This window comes from Pleurodeles waltl, chromosome 10 (assembly GCF_031143425.1).
Source record: "Pleurodeles waltl isolate 20211129_DDA chromosome 10, aPleWal1.hap1.20221129, whole genome shotgun sequence".
Classification (NCBI taxonomy): Eukaryota; Metazoa; Chordata; class Amphibia; order Caudata; family Salamandridae; genus Pleurodeles; species Pleurodeles waltl.
In genome coordinates, this window is record NC_090449.1 from 762217433 (window position 1) to 762241890 (window position 24458).

Sequence of the window (24458 nt, forward strand, 5' to 3'; positions counted from 1 at the left end):
GATAGCATACAAGTCCCACTTGTATTCTGCTGCAGAACAACGTTTTGCACAGACTGAGAAAATTCTCACTGCAGTACAGATGGCTGTGATCAAAGAAAGACCGCTAGCCCAGGGCCAACGCATTATTGTCGTTTCCCCAATTCCGGCCTTAGAGGCTGTTACAAAAGCAAGTGTTCCTAATTCGAAAGCTTTACACCCGCGGTGGATACAATGGGCTACGTCTTTGACGGCCACTGATGTGGATTACATATTTGACCCTAAGCTGCAGACACAAGAATTTCTTCAATATGAAATAGAGTACCCAGTTCCTGCTGGCACATTGCCTATTGATCAATATGAAGTGGTCATGTATACCGATGGCTCTGCGCAACCGGCGGTTGGGACTAAACAACAGTATTCTGCTGCATGTGCGGTGGTGAGCGGGACTATGGAGGGGGAAGTCTTCTGCCCCCGACATACTTATACTAAAACCATGGGAGATTGCACGGCGCAGCTGGCTGAGCTCAAAGCTCTTTTGTTGGCGTTGGAGCATGCAGAGCCGGCGATATTGACCTTGCTGTGACTCCTACTACTGTGTGCAATCCTTCAATGAATATCTGTACTATTGGAAAATGAATGGGTTCAGAGATTCTAAAGGCAACACCATTAAACATAAATTGTTGTGGGGTAAGGTTGCGGGTCTGAAAGAAACGCTTCCTAAAGTCCATGTTGTACATACACTTGGACACCAGCGCGTTGGAATACACGTTGCTGGGAATACTTTGGCTGATGAGGCTGCAGAGTCGGCAGTGGCTATCGCCACTGTAGCCGCAGTGACTCGATCGAGTTCAAAACCAGACATAGAGATCTCGGCTGCCATAAAAGCTACGGCTGATGGCACGCCATTTCCTAAATGCTTTCCTTCTAAATATAGTTACTGCTTGAATGGTGCACTAAATGCTGTTGTTAATATTCCAGGCATTGGTTTACGTGAATTACCAAATAAGATTGAGAGACCTCGATTAATTTCTGCGGCACATGAAGGGGTGGCGTCTGCGCATGCTGGAGTGGCTGCCACGATTTCACTTTTACAGGCCCGTTATTGGTGGCCTGGTCTCTATAAGGAGACTAAGCAGTATGACCTTTGTTGTGACGTTTGTCAACAAATTAAAGCATCGTCGGCTAGACGCCCGCAGCAGACGCCTCTTCTGATTTCAAACAGACCATTACAGTGTGTGTACTTGGACCATTGTGGTCCGCTGACACCGGATAGTGCATACAAATACATCTTGGTTGCTGTAGATTCGTGCTCCAGATTTGTGTGGGTCTGGCCACAGCGCTCGGCTGACGCTCGGACTGTTATTAAAGATTTGCGTATCTTTGTCGATACATTTGCAGTTGCGGCTTTTCATTCGGACCAGGGCCCTGCTTTTGCCTCTAAGGCATTCAGGGACACCATGGCTTCGTTGGGGGTCCAGCTCCAATTCTCGTCTCCATTTCATCCCGAGGGAAATTCTGTCGTGGAGCGTTTAAATCGTGATTTAAAGCAATCCTTAACGGCCAGGGTTATAGGTACGGGTCGTAGTTGGCTAGCCCACCTGTATGGAGTACAGAGAGCACTTAATAACTTGCCTAGAAGGTCACTGGGGGGTCGTACTTCATATGAGTGCCTGTTCGGAACACGAATGTATGTTCCTGATCTAGATGGTCCTGGTGTGGAGGCGGCAGATACGCCCTTTGACATAAATGATCGTGTCACTGTTTTGCAGGATTTACAACAATTCCGTGAAGATAACTCTTCTGCAAGTGCTGCCTCCTCTGGAATTAAGGATGAGCCAGTAACACCTACTGGTTGGATACCCAGGATTGGGGATCTAGTGCGTGAAAAGGTCGCAGTAAAGAAAGAATTTGGTCCTTCTTATCGAACACCTGTCCCGGTGTTGGGGCTGAGCGGCACGAGAACTGTGATTTTGCCGCCGCTGCAAGGGGCCAAAGGAAATCGTTTTGTTTCCATTGATAATGTCAAGTTACAACATGTGGCCGATTCTGCACAGCAGACCAAGAGGGACACCCAGTAGTTCCGGCATCCCTCTCACTACTGGGGAAGAAGTCCCGCTGCAGGTGATTTGCACCGACCCTGTTTCCTCTCCGAGCTTGGGGAGGGTGGAAGATGATCTTGCGATTGTTCCACAGTCAACGATTGATATCGATTCTTTTGCTCAAGTTGCTGTACGTTCTACTGATGTTTCTGAACATGTGATTTATAGCGTACCTAGGAGAGAACCTCCATCAGCTTCCTTGTTCACTGTTGCACTTTTTGCAAGAACTGCCTCTGGCTGCTTCAACGACGCGAATGCGGCTGTATCCAGCTCTTCGTCTTCGATGTCTTCAATCCGAGGTCCGCGTAAGCTACTCAGTTGGCTTAAACGTACATATTTTGTTATTCCTTGGAACTATTTGTGGCTTTTTATGGCTGTAATGACTTTTTTTTTGTGGTTGGGATTTGTGGTTACTTTTTTTCTAGTAATACATGGTCATTTTCTTCCTGATCGATCAGACATTGAGCACGTGGAGACTGTGTTGAGACCACATTTTTCGTCTCATATGGTTCGGAGAGACTTGTCCAATGTGAACATTTCTGTAATACCGATTCCGGATGGGATTGTGTGGGATAAAGTAATGTTTGATATATATGGTCCCACTGAATTGATTCAAATACCGTATGTCCTTAAGTTATCAATGAATGATATTGTTATTCCCGGCATTGTTTCTGATGATTGGGATGTGAAGACAGTAGATTCTGTGCTAAAAGATTTGCAATATTATACTGTCTATGACGATGAAGATGCTTACCAATTTAGAGATAATCATGGTGATATGTTTTGCTACACTCATTATGGACACCACTTTATTCACAAAGCGAGTAGCCCTAAGTCCATCTTTAATTGTGTACAATGGGAACATTGCTCGACTCCTCCACAAGGGAGTTTGAAAACGTATAATGATAAATTTGCATATTTTTCTGGGCATGATCAGCGAAATGCTAAGTCTTACTATTTTAAAGTGACACCGTATTCTAATAAGCAAATTTTGTTGACCGATGCTAAATTACTATATTCTAATTCGTTTGTATCTAAACTTTCGGTCGAAGGATATGAATACTGGTTGAAAACTGTTGACTTGAAAAGTGTTTGGGGTACAAAAAATTGGCAGATGCAAGGCAGAGATACATTATTTCGAGCATGCATTATCCCTGTGCAAATGATTTTCCTCAATGACACAGTACAACAGACTAGTTGTTTGGGCTTGGCGTCGATTAGAGAATTGACTTTGCCTAGTATACCTGTCCCTTCTAAATTAAATAACTGGCAGCACTATGTGAATGCTACTTTTAGTGAATTTACGTATTGGGTCCAGAATGGTACGCTTAACGCTTCCTCGTTACATCCGGGCGGGTGGTTATTGTGGCCTGTAGACACTAATCAGTGTCATCAACGTTTTGTTACCTCTTCGGGGGGGTTCAGGACTAGTAGGGCAGACCCTCGTTACATTTCACCAGAACATGCTGATATAATAACTACATACAGTGTGGGAAAACTTTGTCAACAATGGTTGAAGTACTCCACGCTGGGTGCAGTTAAGTCACACCTCAAGTTACTGTCTAATGGTACTGATTTACAAGATTTCTTATCAGGTCCCAAGGTGCCATGGAGAAAAAGGTTCTTATACGAGGTGTATAATGAGTTTTGGAAACTTTCCCAGCAGGAGGCTGCAGCCCGGTTAAGACAGATTGATCAAGAAAATCTGCTGCAGACTTTGTCTGTTGTTGATAATGGCATGCATACCCTTTCTGACCGTGTTTACACGATTGACAGTATTGTCTCTTCTGCTATTGACATTATAAAATCGGACATGTCTTCTTTATATCATGGGCAGAGTCAGACACGATCTATCATGCAGCTGGGTTGGACTCTTCAGACCTTGAAGGCGGTTCGCGTTCCATGGCAGCACATTCGTGCCAGAGAGATCTTTATCTCCTTTAATTTAACTCGTCAACAACAATTGATGGCTAAGAAGGAAGCAACGTATGTTATGTTGAATATTGAAAAATTGGAGAAACTGCCTTTTACGGTGGCTGAGATTCCGTCAGCTGAGTGGTTGATTCATGGGGTTATTAATTTGCCTATCTCCACTCTGCAATTTACTTCTTGTTTGAAGCACATTCCGGTGGGTAGATATGAACTATTGGGTGACAGTTACATACACGAGGTGTGGGAGCTTCCTTTTCAGTACAGATGTGTTAATGGTTTGCGGGAAGTTTTTCTTAGCGGTAGCGAATGCGAAGCTTCTGTTAGCCATTCCATGGTTTGTAAACAGCTGTCCTTGCACGGAGCGTGTAATGCTTCGATTGCTAACTTAGCTTGTTATCTTAAGGGAGTTCCAGTCGCGGTAATTAAAAACACTTTCCAGGTGCTTTCTAACGGCAGTTACATTGTTCTTAACAGCGAACGCTGCTGTGGCATGCGTGCCGGAATAGTTTACGTCGTTGTCGTCAACAAGGCTGTTACGTGCTGCGGGAATGTGTTGTTTCCCCCTACTGAATTTAGGGAGGTAGCGGACATCTGGCCTCATATTGCTACTTCCAAGGTTGATTTCGACAAGTTGAGTCGGCTGAAAGCTTTATTGTTTCAGAAGCATGTGGCCCTTACATCTGCTAGCGAGACCTACGCACTTCAAGTGGCAAGGTCATCGGCGGAGATACAGTCCCTTTTGAATACTAACTTTCCGAGTCACTTCGGTGAACTTGTGGGACGTATATTTAATGCATCCAGCACTGCTGGTATTGCTCATTTTTTCAAAGCCGTTGGTGTTGGTTTCGTTCTTCCATATTCGGTTTGATACCTTCGGCTATACACTCTATTTTCGGAAGCATTTTTGGGGGTTTCCCAATTACTTTGGCTTTATTGGCTGGAGTTTTGCTATTGTTACAATTTTTTCGCAATGGCTGTCCCGCCGCAACGAGATCCTGTATTGCTGCTCCCGTCAGCGCAGCTGTGTCGTGAACGCATGATGCAGTGTTTTGGAGCAACACTCCTGGCTCATTTGGAGTGTGACTGGTCTTTGTCATTCCGACCGGTTTTGGATTGTGTGCAACCCGTGTTTCGATGCCTTTGGTGCTCGTTTGAACATGCACTGGCTTTCTGTCTCTCACTGCAGCGCTCTCCAGTGGTTGATCTTGATCTGTTGATGTTCCCGATTAGGGCTCATTCCCAGACTTGTGCACTACGGTTGCGTTTGCTTCGTGAAGCGGATTATGAGATTCCCTCCCTGGAGGAAGATGGTTTTGTCTCTTTCCTTGGCGCTACACGGGGTGCCGCCCTGAATGGTTTTGGGGCTTTGGAACACACCTGCTCCATGGTACTTTGTGGCGTGGATCTTCCGATATTGACATATCTCGAAGTGGAGGAGCTTCTACGTTCTTTTGCTTCTGTCTGACAATTGGATTTTTTTTTTTTCCGACTAAATTGACACTATATTGCAATTCGCTCTATCATCACATGTTTCCTAAATTCATGACTTTGTTGTCTTCTCATCTTGTCGAAATGTTGTGTTTAAATTTAGGTTATGTTTTTTCTGTTATTAGAACCACTTGCTACCGACAAGGGGAGGGTGTAGTGTGGTCAGTTTTACGTATATTTTGCGCATTAGCTTCAGGCTTTAGGCCTCTGTGCACTTTGCCCTAAATATATTTTATTAATTTACTAACAGCTTAGAGCCTCTGTGCCCTTTATTCTAAATGCTTTTTATTAGGCTTCGTACTGTTATTTTTCAGAATAGCCAGTTCTACGGTGTTGTTTTTTATTCATATCACACTGTTTTGCCTACTTCAGCACTGGAGTTCTTCATAACACATTCACTCTGTGCTTCAGTCAAGGATACAGTCTGGTACATTGCCGATAGACGTGGTAGGAGTCTAGACTTGCCATTCCTGCGTAGGGACATTTTGTGATCACGATGACATGTCAGTTATAAAATCACTTCCTTGTCCCAATACATGCAAGAGGGAGATTCCGACCAGGGAACCACAACTAGACGCTGACTGCCTCGTTGCAGATGCTGAACCAGATCACAGGCCTTTGCTCAGGTATGAGTGTGTCCGTCTCCCTAGTGATACAGAAAGGCAAGCTAGAAGCTTAACATGCTGTGCTCTAAATAGAACAAGCAGAGGGAGAGTAGAAATGGTTAGGAATTATGATAGCTTTATTTCTATGTTTTACTCTCCTGGTTACTATATCAATCCTACTATGTTGTATTGTTCTGGTTATTGCGGCTCACGCCTTCATATCTAAAATACAGTCGTTTTATTAAAACATTATATAAAACTTATACTGTCTTTGTCATTTGTATATGAGACCATATTGTGAATGAGAGAGTTGGTTTGGATCTGAGTGACCACGACTTCCCTGAGAAGTTCCAAAGATGTCATGCGCTCGGCTGCCCAATCATTTCTTCAACATGGGAGAAATGAGGCACTGCTAGTTAGCCGGAGCAACAACCGGATTTAGGGTGACAGAGTTCCTTACAAGTGGGTCAGACTCAGTCCCCCACACCGTTATCGATCCTGCTGCCTAGAAATCCAGTAGTCTCATTCAGGATAATGAGAGCCCACGCGACACCCCCACTGTGTCCTTGCCAAACCAAAGACATAGTGAGTGAACAGAAAAGCCATTTGAAATGCATGTAATGGACACTGGTCAAACACGAGTTTCCCTGTACATGATGGCTACTCTGCACCCTGGGTTGTGTTGATATCAAACAACTCAGAATGATCAATCCAAACTGGTACCAGTATTGGATTTATCTCTAAATGTACCCATGGGTCAACTTAGAGGTGCCCCCTGCAAAAGCTAACCTAACTGGCATGGTTGCTGACTGGTTCCATCCAGCCTGCCACCTCCAGAGAGCCAATCCACAAACCTTGGGGGAGAGCCCAGGGTCTCTGGTTTGGGAACAATGCCCCTCCTGGGTAGAGGAGTGTAGTGATATTTGTGTGTTGACCACTGACTTCGTGTCACACCACTTTGTACTTGGCTTAGTTGCCCACCGTCACTTTAATGGTCACTAGTTATAGACTCCATTTTGTATTCAGCTTAGCCTCACTGCCACGTTACAGGTGCGAGTAGTTTTCCATACAAACATGTTATGCAATGTGTTTTCTATTTCTGCGTGTTCTCTTTCTCACCAAGAGCTAGTACATAATATGGAGGAGTTAGTCAGTCAGCATGATAAGGACATACTTGACTGATGGTTATGGTACAGCAGAGAACGGTTTGACTTTGGGAGGGACGCCTTGGGATTTTGGCCTATTCCCAACCTGTTTCTTTCAAAGCTTACCTAAACTAGCCAGCATTTTTGAATATTCCTTGATGAGAGGGGTTTTCCAGAAAGCTCCTTCTCTGGTTCTTTAAGATATATACAAGATGACCCTGATCGGCAGTTGAGATTCCAAGACCTCAGTCAGGATTTTAGACGTCGAATGCCTGATATATGTTCCGTGAGGTTAGAGTTCTCTTTCTCGCAATCGAATGGGGTCATTGTCTTGCTGGCATGAGAAAGATGAAGCACCTGACAGGCCCCACGGTGATGCATTTTTATTAATTATTTGCTTTGCATTGTGTATGAATATATATACATATATCAATATGTGTTTGTATCCTTGCATGTATATATTTGCTGTTTATAGATTGAAGATTCTTTATACATGTTTTTACTTCATTGTTGCACATTTTGAGAGAACACTTTTTACTATTCAAGCCTTCCTTCATGAACCTTGCAAAAAGCTATAATAAATGGCTTCTTCAGATTAAGAAGTGCATTCCAGAGAAGCTTTTCGACTCCTTTCAGTGTGTATATTTTGGCTCAGTCAAAAGTAAAGCAAAACAGGGAGCTAACACACCCTCCCTCAGGAATGTGCAACACCTTGGCGGTGAGCTTCAAAGGGCTACTACCCTTGAAACTCAAGCGTCTCGGCCTGCTGCTAGCAGCAGATGGCTCCCCCCCTTTGCAAATCCCCACTTTTGGCAGGAGCAGAGGCGGGAAACCATAAAAAGGGTGGGAGGAGTGGCCTCACTGAGCATGCACCACCCTTAAGGGCTTGTATGCAAAGTGGACCCTTCATTTCAGTTTTCTCCATGTTGAAATGGAGGAAAACAGCCAGTGAGGTTTAGGGAAGTGACCATTCCCACAGGAGCCACCCAAGTGAAGAACCGGGAAAGGCAGGCTCACCTCTCCCAGCGGTGGAGGGGACACCCTAAGCCTTCAGGGTCTCTCACCAGCAAAGAACACAACAGGCGGAGTCACGACTGATGAGGAAGAGAAAAGTTTTATTAGTCAAACAGATAATAGCTCGAGCTAAGCACAGTGTCCCAGGACAGTCTGAGTGACTTTCCTACGGAGGCTGGCTGCTTCATTCTGCAGCGTACAATCTTATATAGTTAAGCTGCCCCCCTTCAGTCAGGAAGCCACCCCTCCATATCTGGTAAACACAAAAGCTTCAAACAGTTCTCTTTTTAACCCGAGGGCATCCTGCTGACGTACATACATTAGATTTAGTCTTTCCTGTCTGTACTCCCACTATCTCTGGAGTATCCTGCTAACACACGGCAAAGTGACAGTTCATTTGTCAAATGTCAGTCTTATCACAGTTGGTTTGATAATTTACGAGGATATCCCGTGTAGAAGGCCCCTGGAATGCGGTGGGGAGAGGTACAGTTCTGTTTGTGCACAATGATAGGAAGGATGCAGCTGTGGCTCGGTTTTCTGAAAGTCAGCTTGGTCAAATAAGTGGAGAGGCCCAGAGCAGGAGATAGTTTTAGAAAAAACAGAGTTCACAGGGAAGTCAACTTGAACAGTTCAACGAAGAGTCAGCTTTGTCGAGCACATGGCAATATTAATGGAATAAGCAGAAATGAAGTCTGAGGCAAATTCATCTTGGATTATTATTTAACAATCCCTCCTTTTGCCATTGCGAGGCAAATTTCTGATCAGTGCAATTCTATTTTCAGAAGCTCATCAATTTGTTGTTGAAGCATTAGCCGCTCAGTATTCCTTTTGATATTGGTGGGTTTGGGTGTTAACATTGAAGCACAGACCCCGCACAATGCCGGACCACATTGTACGCACAGACAGCAGGTGAAAAACGTGGCAGCTATGATAGCCAGAAATATCAAAACCTTCCACCCCCAGGAGACCAGCACCTGCCACAGACCTGAAGTCCTAGACCAAGGCGTACCGTTGTGCTCATGTATGATCGATGCTATTTTATGTAATCTCGAAATGGCTGCAAACACTGAGGGTGAATTATCCGGTATGTAAACACAGCAGCTGGCCCCTATGATGCGACAAGCTCCACCCCTATCTGCTAGTATGACGTCAAGCACCATTCTGTTCTGAAGAGCTACCATCCTGGTAGCTTGGAGTTCTGCGGTGTTATTGGCAAGTGCTCCAGCTGTTTCATTTATCGTGGCCTCCAAGACTCGCGTTAGTCGTCGTATTTGCAGACTGTTCACCGAGGGCCCCCAAAAAGGTAGCAGTCCTTTGGTTATATCCATGAACAGCTGTGCCGAGGTGTCTGTTTGATCTATAGTATTCCTTCTTTGTCGATGATACGTGGGTGGCTTGTTGAACGTTGGTGGGAGAAGGAAGGCAATATAGCAAGTGCCGCTCCAGCCAGGTGGCAGCCAGGTGTAGGCCTTACCCCCACATACAAAGTATAGTCCTGTAGGTGCATTGAGGTAAGGGGTGGAAGTATTGTACATGATAGTGGTATTACAGACACTGACTCCGACAAGTATGCGTCCTTGTCCGCGGATACAGAGCGGGGCCTGCCGAGGTCGGATAGATATTGTCTTTGGTTTCATGGAGACCGGACCAAATGTATATTCCATGAGTGGATAGCGGGGCAAGGTCATGATCCTACGCATTGTTGGGGAATCCGTACAATTGCACGCAATGTGTATCTTGGCTTGAAACTGAAGGATAAAGTCTTCGAAGAGTGTGTTGTTCGTTATGATACCGGGTCGTCTCACAGGCCTGGAACCGGGTAAGGGGGTTTGTATTGAAACATTGGACATTAAGGAACAAGTGTAGGCAGCCGTTACAGGAAAGACTGGGAACTGAAATGCGTGAGCAGCCGTGTGAGGAAAATGACCACAAACCCAACAGTCTGTCAAGTTTGTAACAAGCTGATGTTGATGTAGCATCTGAATGAATGTATTATTGTCATATTCTTGTCTCCTGGCATGTATCTCAGGTGGTAGAGAGACATGCGTGTGCATAGGCGCCGACGTTGATGCTGGAGGTGATCCTTTCTCTGCGGCAGCGTGTATGGTCCAGCCAATGCACGCTAATATGATGAGAAGCAATACAATTACCGCCAGGCACGTTGTGCGTGGACCAAACAATTTTTTCAAATGATTCATTTTTCTCAGTTTTTGCCTATGTACGCTCTTCTCGTAATCTGGATACATAGTCCTTTTCCTTTCTCAAGTCTGCCCTTCTTACTGGCAGTGATCAGTATCAAGTTCAGTTATTCAGTACCTGCGTGCAACCCAGCCTCCCCTAGGTGCTGCCTGTGACTGGTGGTTGCGCCACCAGTGGGTGATTCCAGCAGTCCTATTGACACTCTCTGGTCCGCCACACCGGACAAAATCACGGCCCTGCAGCGAATGTTAGGCTGGATGCAACAGGTAAACAATGAATCATCTATTCAATGTGGAGGGCGTGGGCGGAGGTCATATCTCGCAGAACCAGGCTCAGTCTGATCCGGAAACAAGGGGGCAGCTGGAACACCTTCAGGTGTCGCACCCCAAAGGACCGAATAACTCTCCTCCTGGGTGGCTGTCCACCCTATCTGCGCGTCACTGAAGGGGACAAAAGTGGGTACTTTCTCACATTCGTCGTCACCTTGACCCTCCTTCACCCACTGATCGTATGGTAAGGGCAAAGGTACCCTTTTGCAGTGTGAAGCGTGGATCCAGTTCTTTGCTCCCTCGACTTTCACCGCAGTCCTGGTGGCAAGGAGTACTTGGCGGGGGCCTTTACACCGGGGCTCAAGGCTCTTTTTGCGCTGGAAATTCTTGGTGAGGACCCAGTCGCCGGGCTCGATACAGTGGCCTGGAGTGAGAGGTAATGGTGGCAGAATATCCTTCACCTGCTGATGAATGAGACGTAAAGAGTTAGTGAGTTCGTTGAGGTAATCCATTAATACAGGGTATGGTAAATCTGAGTATTTCTTTGGCCTTGGGACTCCCCATACATTAGCCGGTCTCCCCATGACCACTTCATATGGCGCGAGACCTGACTTGGAATGAGGTGTAGCCCGAAGTGACAACAGGGCCAGAGGGAGCGCATCCGGCCACGATATGCCTTTGTCAGCACATATTTTGGACAACTTCAGTTTGAGTGAACCATTATATTTCTCAACTAATCGTGCAGCTTGTGGATGGTTGGCAGCATGAAATTTTTGTCTAATTCCTAATCCTTCACACACCTTTTTTATCACCTGACATGTAAAATGGCTGCCATTGTCTGACCATGCAATTCGAGGCATTCCAAACCGGGGAAAGAACTCTTTCAAGAGTACCTTAGCTGTCGTAAGGGCTGTGTTGTCCCTTGTAGGATAGGCTTCTACCCATTTGCTAAACATGCAGACGACCACGAGTACGTACTTCAAATTGTTACATCTTTCCATTTCAATGCAATCCATCTGTATAGCCTCAAATGGGTAATCAGGGGGCGCGAAATGGCCGGGGGGTACTTTAACGCCCTTGCCGGGATTGTGTTGCATGCAAATCATACAGTGTTTAACCAACTTCTCAGCTGCTTTTGGAATATTTTTGTTGTACCAGACAGGGGCAAGAAGTTTGCATATCCCTGCTGGACTGATGTGTGCTGGACCATGGGCCATTGTCACTACAGGAAGGACATACCCATCGGGAAGCATCCATCTCTGGGCTTCCGACAAGTCTGTCCAACACCCTGTTTCTTCATCAAACCTCGCGTGTGTCTCCTTCCATAATGCCAATTCAACTTCCGTTGCTTCTGCCTGTATACTTTTTACACTTTCCACCGTGTCCTCAAACATTCCGTTATCTGGGACCCATCTGGCTGGTCCTGCTACATACATCTTGCTTTTCTTCTGGCATGCTGTTTCCTTCGCTACCTGATCTGCAAAGGCGTTCCCTTTTCCTACGTGATCAGTGATCTTTCTGTGTGCGCTGCATTTCACAATGGCCATGGTCAGTGGCAGAGCTAGAACGGAGAGTAGTCTGTGTATCAACTCTCCATGTTGTATGTGGGTGCCGTGTGATGTGAGAAAGCCCTTTTCTGCCCACAATATACCAAAATTGTGTGCCACTCCAAATGCGTATTGACTGTCAGTGTAGATATTGACATCTAAATCTGTGCTTATTTCACAGGCTCTAATCAGTGCCACTAACTCAGCCGCTTGTGCCGAATTATGTGGTATCCGACGTGCCTCAACTACTGCTGTTAGTGTCGTGATAGCAAACGCAGCTGATGTAGTGCCATCAGGTAATTTGAGACATGAACCATCAATGTATAGGGTACCTTGGGGGTTGCTTAAAGGCGTGTCTTGCAGATCTACTCTTCCTTTTGTTTCCTCCTCTGTCCTGATAATGCAGTCATGTATGTCAGTATGTGTATCTTCAGAGTTGTCAGTCAGGGGTAATAACGTTGCGGGATTCAAGGTAGTGCATCTTTTGATGGTGATGTGACTGGCAAGAAGTGTTAACTCATAACTGGTCAGGCGGGCATTTGTAAGGTGTTGTGTCTTAGTTTTGTTGAGTAGGGCATCAACGGCATGTGGGACCAACAATATTAATGAAGTATCCATGACTATTCCAGCTGATTGGCGCACTGCTACAGCAGCTGCAGCTACAGCCCGCAGGCAGCTTGGAAGAGCCCTGGCAACAGGGTCCAGAAGGGCTGAAAAATAAGCACATGGTCGCTGTTTGCCACCATGTTCTTGTGTCAGGACTGAGAGAGAGCAACCGTTATGTTCACTGACAAACAGTGTAAAGGGCTTATGATAGTCCGGTGTGCCTAGCACAGGGGCTGAACAGAGAGCGTCCTTCAAATCTTCAAAGTTGGACTGGCATTCAGCATTCCAGACAACGGTGTCAGGGCAGTCTTTGTGGGTGAGTGCTAAGAGGGTCTTGATAAGGAGGGAAAAATTAGGTATCCATTGGCGACAAAAGGATGTAATACCAATTAATCCCCTGACCTCCCTCTGTGTTGTGGGGACAGGTATATTGCGTATGGCTTGTACCCGGGCTGGGGTGAGTGTACGTCCCTCCTTCGACAGCAGGTGACCAAGGTAGGTAACCTGCTGTTGACAATACTGTAATTTAGTGAGGGATACTTTGTGATTGCGTTGCGATAGATGAGTGAGAAGTGCAACTGTGTCTTTTTTGCAATTTTCTTGGGAGTCAGAAGCAATAAGGAGATCATCAACATATTGTACCAGGGCGGAACCAGCGGGGAATTGAAAGGAATCCAACTGTCCCTTGAGCACCTGGCTAAAAACACTGGGCGATTCAGTGTACCCCTGAGGTGCGCAACAGAACCGGAAACTGCGACCGCCCAGGGAGAATCCAAAAATGTGTCTGCTGTCTGGGTGGATGAGTATGCTAAAGAATGCGTTCTTGAGATCTATGACAGAGAACCAGGTGGCAGTGGAGGGTATCATTGTTAGGAGGGTGGTAATGTCGGGTACGACAGGGAATTGGGGCTCCACTACTTTATTAACTGCTCGAAGGTCAAGTACAAAGCGTAAGCCGGGCTGATGGGAAGAATCTGCAGACTTTTTGAGTACTGGGAGGATGGGGCTGTTACATGTATTACCTCTGGTCTCTTCAACAACCCCTTTGTCAATCAGCTGCAAAATAATGTCCTTGAGGGCCTGTTCAGTGTGATGTGGTAGCTTGTACTGTGGCAGACGGGGAAGTAGTGCATGCTCTTTTAACTTAATGGAGAATGGGGGGATATCAAGACAGCCCACATCTTCATTGTTTGAAGCCCAAAGTGTAGCGGGGAGCATCTCTAGCTCAGGCGGGAGTGGTAACGCTATGAACTGGGTGGGTGTCACGTGAGGACCCATGGTGACGTACACGCCATCAGGGGAACAATATATAGTGGCGTGTAATCTTTTCAGTAAATCAAGACCTAGCAAATTTTCACTACAACCAGAGATAAGTATTAGAGGAGAATCAACAGTGTAGGGGCCAATTGTGAGTTCCAGTGGCTTGGATACGGGGTTAACCACTGGGACGCCTGAGAAACCTACAGACACATTGGTATTGCTGGACAAAGGGACCCCAGGGACCGCATCCTTCATAACAGAACTCTTAGTGGCTCCAGTGTCAATCAAAAAATTCTTAGAAGTACCATCTAGTTGTACTTCTACATGTGGGCCATTCTGTTTAACTGGAATTGGGACGGGTCCTATCCTCCCTTGTCCTACGCTGTCCTAGCAAGAATAGAAACCCTGACCTTCTTCCGGATCATAATTATCATTATAATACTGGCGTTGGGCAGAACTATTGTCAAAATAATTTTCTGCAGCTGTGATGTTTTGCTGTTGATGGGCTCGGTTAGGTCCCTGCTGTGGGGGACCTCCCCGTCCTCTACCTCGGGGTGCTCCGCGGGGCACTCCTCTACCTCTTGTCTGGGGCACAAACCCATTTTTATTCGGACAATCATTCTTCCAATGACCCTCTTCTTTACAATAGGCACACTGATGGTAGCCCAGGGAAAAGCGAGGCTGGTAACTGTTGGGGATATTGTTTTGGGACTGAGGTCCACGGGGAGTTGACCTATTTTGGGGGTATGCTTGTTGCACTAAAACTTTTGTTTTTAACTCTTTTGTCTGTTTGTCTTTTTTGTCCTTCTCTTCATGAACCCTATTCTCGTAATATTGGGCCATAGTGTGGATCTGGGAAGGAGTACTTGTTGACCGGGTACTCTCAGCCAACCGAATTTTCAAGGCCACTTCAGGTGACATGCAGTTCACAAATTTATCTACAAACAGACGCATACCTCCTTCGGTAGAAGTGTCTTGTCCACTAAAGTCAGTGTATGCCCTTTCAAACCGAGAGAAAAAATCAGCTATGTGTTCGTCTTTTTTTTGTTTACAAGTATCTATTTTATCCCAGTCAACTAATCGCGGGGGCAAAGACCTCTGTATAAGCGTGAGGAGTCTGTCAGGGAGAGCTAATATTAGGGCCCCTGGCTTGTCACCTGGCTTCCTGTCTTTGTCCTCGTGGTCCAGCTCATCCCATGTACCGCCTAGTTCAACAGGATAGTCTTTCTGTAGGATAGTCTTCCAGATATCCTGTGGTACTAGGGTGCCAAACAACATTTTAATGTCCATGAGAGTCAATATTTGTGGGCTTATTATTTGGGAAAATTCTTTATAGAAGCCAGCAGGATTCTTGCGTGGGTCAGGCAAATGGGCTTTTAGCGCTAATACTTCTGTTCTATTCCACTGTTGGTACACAAATTGTTGTTTCCAGTGGGCGGGCACTGCTGTGTCACCCGCTCCCGAGGCAGGAACGTAACTGGGTGGGACTTCCCTTAAGGGGTGCTGTGTTGTGTGAGTGAAAGGATTGCGTGAAGGACTGGCTGAACCTTTTTTTTCATCCCTATTCTGGTGATAGGTCTTCCTATAACTCAATAGTTGACGGAGGTAGTCCTTAAGGTCCTTTCCCTGATGATAGCCTGTGGCTACCTCCTGTTTTATTCTAAGTATTTGTAAGGGGGGGTCGCTTTCCAAATTTTTGTCCCATTTTTCCATCAGTATTTTACACATACGTTGTATCATATCTGCCTGTTGCACTGCCTGAAACTGAGCAAAATTCTGCCATATAGTCTCCAGGCTTGGCTGGGTCAAGATATATTTATGTAGCGTTGTTTATTTTCCTTCCTTCCGTCAGTTTATTGCGTTGTGGGCGTCCTGGGCGAGGTGACACTATGAGGCCATCATCGTCTGAGCTCTCATCTTTCATTTGTAACAAGGGGGCTGAAGCGCTTGGGGGGTCTGGCCTGGGGGTCATTGGAGCTGATGCTGGGGGTCTCTGGAGTTCAAATTGTTGTGGTAGGGCAAATGTTACTGCATTCATTGGTAAGCCTAACGGCTGGGGCATCTGAGGTATTGGGGGTAAAGCTGGGTATATTGTCGGGGTGTAAACAGGGGGGCAATCTAAGACATCTTGCATGAGAGGATCCTTTTCGGGGTCTCCTTTCTTTTTTTCAGGGGCTTGTTGAACCACATATATCCTGTCTGTATCTAACTGGTGTCTTCTATCTATCTGAGACCATCCCTGCTCCGCATTCTGCCGGTCATATTCTTGGGCTTTCTCAGCATCTGATTTTGCATTATGTCTCTTAGCATCCTTTGCTGCTTTAATTCGTTTTTGTCTACCCTCTTTCTGCCATAACCTGAGTGAATCGAACATACCAGGCCTACTTTTGGTTGCAAATAATCTTTCTTCTAAAAAAATTCAATTTTCAGTTAATCAAAAGTCCCATGCAGTGGCCACTGTAAATCAGCACTATGCCTGGTCTTTTTACGCCATATGTCAGTCCATATTATACTTCCCACCCTGTGTTTTACATACATTTCATGGCAAGGAGTTCCAATTGGAGGAGCCGGACAAGACTCCTCCAAGCGGGAGTCCGCTTGGCAACAAAAACAACACCATTTCCTCAATTTACTGAATGCCGGCATTATTTAAACAGACAGTTATAACTTAGTATCAGTGGATGGGAAACAGAAACAACGGAAGCAAATATGCAATCTATATATTATGACAGTTAATTATTTTACAAAACATCCACTGACTTCGGTCTTTGCAAAGATCGAATGATACCTACCAGACAGACACAGAAAAGACAGGGGTTAACCCTGTCCTTACTTTTCTCTTGTCTTCCTCCTCAGTCAGGACTCCGAACTCAGGGCCAGCTATGTCAGGAACTCCAGTCAGGGCAGAGCCGCCGGTGCCCGTTGAGACGAAAGGGGAAGCACCGCTGGAGAACCGCAGGTCCACGAGGAAAAAGATACTTTCCACATCAGTTGTGGGGCGCCCCCTTTGGTAGTCCTGCAGCGAACCTCCTTCTCCTTCCGAGCAGACGGCGGGTGCCACTGATGGAGTCCCTGTTCGGGCGCCAACTGAAGAACCGGGAAAGGCAGGCTCACTTCTCCCAGCGGTGGATGGGACACCCTAAGCCTTCAGGGTCTCTCACCAGCAAAGAACACAACAGGCGGAGTCACGACTGATGAGGAAGAGAAAAGTTTTATTAGTCAAACAGATAATAGCTCGAGCTAAGCACAGTGTCCCAGGACAGTCTGAATGACTTTCCTACGGAGGCTGGCTGCTTCATTCTGCAGCGTACAATCTTATATAGTTAAGCTGCCCCCCTTCAGTCAGGAAGCCACCCCTCCATATCTGGTGAACACAAAAGCTTCAAACAGTTCTCTTTTTAACCCGAGGGCATCCTGCTGACGTACATACATTAGATTTAGTCTTTCCTGCCTGTACTCCCACTATTTCTGGAGTATCCTGCTAACACACGGCAAAGTGACAGTTCATTTGTCAAATGTCAGTCTTATCACAGTTGGTTTGATAATTTACGAGGATATCCCGTGCAGAAGGCCCCTGGAATGCGGTGGGAAGAGGTACAGTTCTGTTTGTGCACAATGATAGGAAGGATGCAGCTGTGGCTCGGTTTTCTGAAAGTCAGCTTGGTCAAATAAGTGGAGAGGCCCAGAGCAGGAGATAGTTTTAGAAAAAACAGAGTTCACAGGGAAGTCAACTTGAACAGTCCAACGAAGAGTAAGCTTTGTCGAGCACATGGCAATATTAATGGAATAAGCAGAAATGAAGTCTGAGGCAAATTCATCTTGGATTATTATTTAACACAAGTGCAAGTGTCCCATTGGACACTATCAGGTTCCCCCTAAAACGCCCACTAAATTCAGTATTTAGTGGGCTCCCCTAGACCAAGAAATCGGATTGAACAGGAAGAAAGAAGACAGCACCAAAGAACCCGCCAAGATGAAAAAAAAGGACCTGCCGCACCAGAAGAGGTTCCAAGACCCCTGCTTGCTGCACCAGAGTCCCAACAATCGCCACTGCAGAGTAGCTGACCACCTCAAAAGCCCCAGAGGACCTCCAGGCTTCGCAAATAGCCTAAATCTCCCTCCTGAATGGAGGCACCACTCAAGAAACTCAAGAAACCTATAAAGCAACATTTCAGTGAAGCTCTCTCACACGGCTGCAGCCATTGCAGTTACCTGACAAAGTGATTTTGTATATGGGGGAGTTTTTAAAACATGTTGTACGTGCTTGTGGAACAATGCTCTTCTAAAGTGTTATTAATATTATATTACTCTATTTTGTGCTTTTTTAGATGTTATGTGCATCCAAATAAAGTTGTTGATTGATTGATTGCTTTACTCTGCAAGTACACATTGCATGACTAAACTTTCTCTTCCTCGCATCTCCTTACTTGATTCTTTGAGTCTATCTGCAGCTCCTTCAAAGGTGCCTGCACCCTAATCTGTGGCTGTGCTGCCCTCTCCTCGTCTACATCAACACAAAGATGATGGATGGAATCCTTGAACTAATCTCAGCCATTGACAATCGCTAAGGTCTGCATTCCAGTAAATCTTTTCCCCCCACCAGGTAATTCTAAATAAAAGCTCGCCTTGTGCACATCTTTACCGAGCCTGCTCCCTATGTGAACAGTTCGTCCCTAACTCCCAGGGGAGACCCCTCCAGGAAGGGACCACAAGCAACCCCAGACTGGCTTTTGCAACTCTGTCCGTAGGTTAAATCTTGAGACCTGCAGCACAGTGAGCACGGGGCCAGGAGCTGGGCATAACCGTTGCACTTAGTGTTCCGGGAGGACCTAGCCTTACAGTTCAGGCTGGACTGTTCCTATTGGAGCAGAATCAAGACTGATTTGATTTGGCTGGGTCTGTACTAAGGTGGTACGGTGTGCAAATTAACTATGGAGAGTGATGCAGCCCAAGTATTTACCAGTGGCTGGGATTATTGCAAGGACCCCTCCCATCACTTTACTGTATGCTTCTACTCCTTTCTTGATCACCACGAGAGTGAAGGATCAACCCAGCCGTTGATTAGTCTCTCAGTTGTTTTGCCACAGAAGACTCATTTGATTGCGTGGCTCTTCTCCTTTGGTGGAGTTTTCATCCAACATCGCCGTCAATTCAGCTTTGTAGCATTTGTCTAGAAACATATTCTAATGTTCCTACTACCAAGGGTATGGTTTCTCAAATATTCTCAAAGCATGTCACCACCAATGTAAAGCATCAACTGACACTAGGTTTTATGCTGGACTGTGAGAAGCACAACGCACAGGAGACGAGGAGATTGCAGCGAGATTGCCTGATTTACGGTCCGCCTGACTTCCAGTTGGATCGCTGAAGCCAGGTCCACGCGTTCTGGAGCGGCGGCACCCGCGGCCAGGGGACAACGCACCCGCACCTGCAGCCCATGATCGCTGGGCACCATGGACCACGGACTTCAAGACTCGCCGGGGGCACCGGGCAGGAGGAGCCACCACTGGACTAGGCTCTGCTCCCCGCAGCCGCCTCTCTCACGCCGGCGCCGCGCAGACCACGGGGCTGCAATCGAAGTACTGTCTTCCCGGTAAGGAACTGATCGCCACTGGCCCCCCACCCCACCCCCGCCCTGCGAGCTAGAACCCGCTCCTACCCCAGGCAGGGGTGCCTGGGACTATTCTAAAGGCTGGGCTGTTTGGGGCTTCTTTCCTGAGGCACGCGGCTCCTTCTCACTGCGAGAGTTGGCACTGCTGCTCGGTGCCTCTGCGTGAATTGTGCTCCGAGCGTGGACCGCCAAGCCTGCCTCTTCCTCCAGCACCCGGGGACCGATCGTGGGACAGGATCACAGAGGGGCAGGGCCGCGGGGATCTGCCGGTTCCGCTGCATCCCTCTGTGGGGGCCACGAAGCGCAGCCCAAGAAATCCACAAACTGCTGCCAGCGAGGAGCAGAATCGCATAAGCTACCTGCTGCCCGAGGTCCCTTTTTCCCCCGGAATTTCCCGCTAGTTAGGAGTTGCCTGACTCCACTCGGCTCTCTTTCTCGCCAAGCAAATTCGTGCAACCAGGATTGGATTGAAGTGGGGAAGGAGAGGCTTTTTGCACGATTAGCACACACATAATCTAAAATCAATCACCGTTGAAAGCACTCAGATATTGTCTGTCAACCCAGGGGTGGCAGCAAGGATGACATTAACACGTGGAAGGAAAAAAGCAGCAAAGAGACAAAGGCTAGGCTCACCAGGGGAAGGTCAGCACGAGCAAAAAAATTAATCTACCGAAAGGAAAGCACCCCCAAACCCGGCACAAACTAAGAAATCGCCCTGCAAATATCCAAGCAAGAGAAAAAAAGCAGAATATAAGATCACAGATTTCTTGCTCACTAAGAAGGAATCAAATACCACCAGAGCCTTAATGGATATAGCTCCTGCCGACAACTCCGAGACAACATGTGCAGCTGGCGTGAAGACCGTGTAGGACATCGAAAGGACCTGCGCGGACCTGGGAAAAATCAACACACCAATTCCCCAGCCAAATAAAACCGGTTTAACGATCAGCGCAGAAATTCACAGATGTTATCTAGATGATACTTTTTCCACTTTAAACCTCAGTAACTGGAACAACTGGGGTGAGAGTCTGTGCTGCACTCCTTTTTCCAAACACCCTCGCAAGTAGAGAACGACACAGACTGTATCATAATTGAGGAATTTCTGCTGATAGCCCTTTCAGATACCTGCTCAGATACACCTCAGGGCACTCAGTTTGCAAACAACAAAACAAAACAAAAATGGGATCTACATGTAGTACAAGCTCACCACGAAAAGATCTCCCATCTTGTAATACATCAACCACAACAACAACATTCGACACGCACGCATTCTCAGCTGTCATGGCAATAGAGCAACCAGAGCAACTAGGGGAACTTGAAGACTCACTAGACCACACAACGGGGGCTAAAGCAAATGTAGAACCATCAACATCTGAAGACTTGTGGAAGGCCTTGCTAACAACAATGGACGCGATATCAGCAGCCATCCAATTTCAAGCAGATAAGCAAGACACTCAGGTAGATTTACTCAACATCCTGGCCATCCACATTGTGAGCATCAACAACAAGCTACAATCTTTGAATGATCTGATAAAGAGGGCTCAAACCCACTCATGCACTCAGCAGGTGACATGTCAGTGCTCCATCACAGGCGATAACTCACAAAGATCCCTGGATATCCTAAATGACATCTTGAAAGAGGTAAAAATCCAGACCCTTAGAACTGAAGAGCATCTTAGTAGTTGTGGCGAGAAGATCCCCAAAAACCAAACGAAGAAGGATAACCCACAAAACGCAAAGATATCCCATGAGGAAAGCAATAATATCAAGGATATTCATTTATCCGAACAGGGAATGTCTCAGAGCAATATAGAGGGCAGATCATGCCTTAGCACACAAGAAATGGCACCCCTCAAGGGTGGATCGAAGGGTTCAATTCCCAACAATTCAATAGTGGGGGAATCATCCCTTACGAAACGAGAAAAGAAACGAAAAAGGAAGGCACGGAAAAAAACAAAGGGGGTCCAGCAAAGCTGTATATGGAAATCGTTTGCTAAATCAAATGGCACGCAGTCCAAGGAATCAGAAAGCACTGAAAATAGAAACAAGATCTGCCAATCTAGACAGATCAGGGCAGAACAGCCAACCAGTGAGGACAATTCCACGGGTGAACCAAGCACTTTTGTTAATCAATCAACATCACAGCAACAGTCTCCGAAAATCCCCCGTTCCAGCAACAAGCAGGGTAGCAGCTTTTTGCAAGGAGAGACGGCCTTAAGAGAAATTCCAGGGAAATGGAACTATCATCAGGCAGTGTCCAGAACAGGGAACTCAGCGGTCTACTGACAGGCAGGAAACTGGCAAAACCTGGGAACATAACCCTCAATGCACAAGCTCCTCACACAACATGACCGTAATAAATCAACCTGCAGGCAACAACAAACAGATATTAGATCATGGTTACCATCCTTGGTCAGATGATTGCACAAACAGCGTGGCACTAAAAAGAATCCCAGGACACCAGACAACGCAGGGCAATACGGCTCCAGAGGAAAATAAAGTACTTTTCATCCCTTGCTATAACTCGAAGGGGGCATTTGACATTCTAAATAGAGGCACCATACTAAAGTTAATACATGCGATTTTGCCCCTGGCTCACATTTCAACAACAGAATTGATGACCGTGGAGTTTACTCCACATCCAAACAATAAAGATAAAGAGGCAACGCTGATATCCTGGGCCACGTCGGCCATTATTGATCAAATTCTAGCACATCAAGACACGTTTAGCGCATGGGGCATCGCCCTGCAAAAACTAGAACCGCCCAGATACCCTAACCTTTTGATACTGCAACAAAAGAAGGGCGGCTCAATCTTAAAAGGGGCCGTGGGAGTAGAAACCTCCCTAAGCAGTTGGGACGACATTACAATTGTAAAGCACCAAAGCACTTCCCATCCTGGCGTGCACCAACAGATCTTCATTGGTACTCCCTCAACAGTCAAACAGACTGGAAGGCAAAATTTAAATGACAACAATTACAAATGGTCCTGACGAAAACCCAGAATATATCCATATTTGCTCCTGGAACACTCACGGTTTAAAAAATCTGGTTACCGACAGGGCAGCTCTGAGTTTCCTTCAGCAGTTTGAAATCATCATGTTGCAGGAAACATGGTGCATGGAGCCGATACAAATTTTGGGTTATTCTGGGATAGACGTCTCTGCAAAACAACCTCAAAAACATGGACACCCTAAGAGGGGCCTCACAACGTATTGCTCCACAAAAATCAACTGGGTGATCAAACAGATCGACCTGGGAATTGACTGGCTGCTACCAATAAAATTGGAACATCAGGCGCCATCAGGCAACAACAGAACTTTACTATTGATCAACGTATACGTGCACCCTAACAAAATCCAAAACAGTGGGAACATTGAAACATTGACCAATATTCTAAAAATGCTGCAGAAACAAAATAAGGACGCAATCCTCATTTTATCTGGCGATTTCAACCTTGATTTGAGAAAAGGAAGCACAAAACACCCTAACGGAACATGCACATATATAAAATTTGAAACCCTGGGATTGCGCAGCCTGACGCCTCTCCCTGAGGACGCCTCATCCACGCAAGTAACCTTTTCAAGCGGCACAAAAAAAATCCAACATCGACTTTACATTAATAAACGAAACTGCATTGCCACTGGTTTCAGCATATAGGATTCAACAACGCACAGAGAGAGATCACTTTCCACAACCTATTAAGATCCGGAATGAATGGAATCGGCTCCCCACTGCTAATATCTTAATTTCAGCCCCAGTGACTTATGATACAAAAAAAAATTAAATGGAAGGGGCCGGGCCTCGACAAAGTAATGGAAGTAGTGTACCACAGTGCAGGCGCAACTAAAGAGCTCAAAGAATCACTAAGAGTACAGGCACTAGAAGACCACCCCCAAGGAGAACGAGTGATCGCTTGGAAGCATTTATGTGATTCTTTAATAAATACATTTTCCATCAAAAAACGTCTCCAAATTGCGGTCATAGAGTCAAAAAACAAAGTCAAGAGTCGCAAAGAAGAAAAGCCATGGTTCAACAGGACATTGCGCAATTTGAAAAATCAAGTCTCTAGAGAATCAAAAAAAGTCCTGAAGGACGTACACTGGGGGAGGAAATCTGATGACACAAGGCTTTCTGAATGAAGAGCCAAATATAAGAAAAACTGCTGGATGGCAAAACAGAGTTATATCTGTGGACCAAGCTGCTCATGTTCAACAAACAGAAAAATAACAAAAAGTTCTGGGAACTATTAAACGGACTAACAAAGGGACAAAATCGACACACGAATGCAGGTATCGATGCAGCTACAAGGGAAGCCCACGTACAGACAATGTTCTCACTCCCAGAGCACCATGCGAAGGAGGAGGCCTCACAGATAGCCAATGACTCAAGTAAGATTCATTTTGGCTTCAGAGTGACAACGCAAACAGACTTAACTCTAAACGGAAACGAAGGAAAGCATGCTCTAATGACCATTGACAAGACTTATTAAGAAACTAAAAATGGAAGGGGCAGCTAGTCAGAATGGCATTCCAAATGCCTTGTTTAGAGGAGACCCTTCATTCTGGGCGTATTATTTGGCGCTGATTTTTAACGAGCTCCATGGCACTACGGGTCTCCCAGATTCATGGTAAAGGCAGCATTATTCACCCTATATACAAAGTAGGTAACCCCGCAAATCCTTCAAACTACAGGCTACTAGCAT

General features: G+C 46.1%; 1 protein-coding gene across 1 annotated transcript in view; it reads left to right on the plus strand.

Moving 5' to 3' along the window:
- The window catches only part of LOC138262453 (protein adenylyltransferase SelO-like), a gene marked incomplete at its 5' end in the record, with an annotated part of 306692 nt that overhangs the window by 9761 nt on the left and 272473 nt on the right, over positions 1-24458 (plus strand). The window contains one exon of the mRNA XM_069212347.1: positions 12459-12573. Within this exon, the coding sequence (XP_069068448.1) occupies positions 12459-12573 (115 nt within the window). The remainder of the gene's footprint in view (positions 1-12458; positions 12574-24458) is intronic.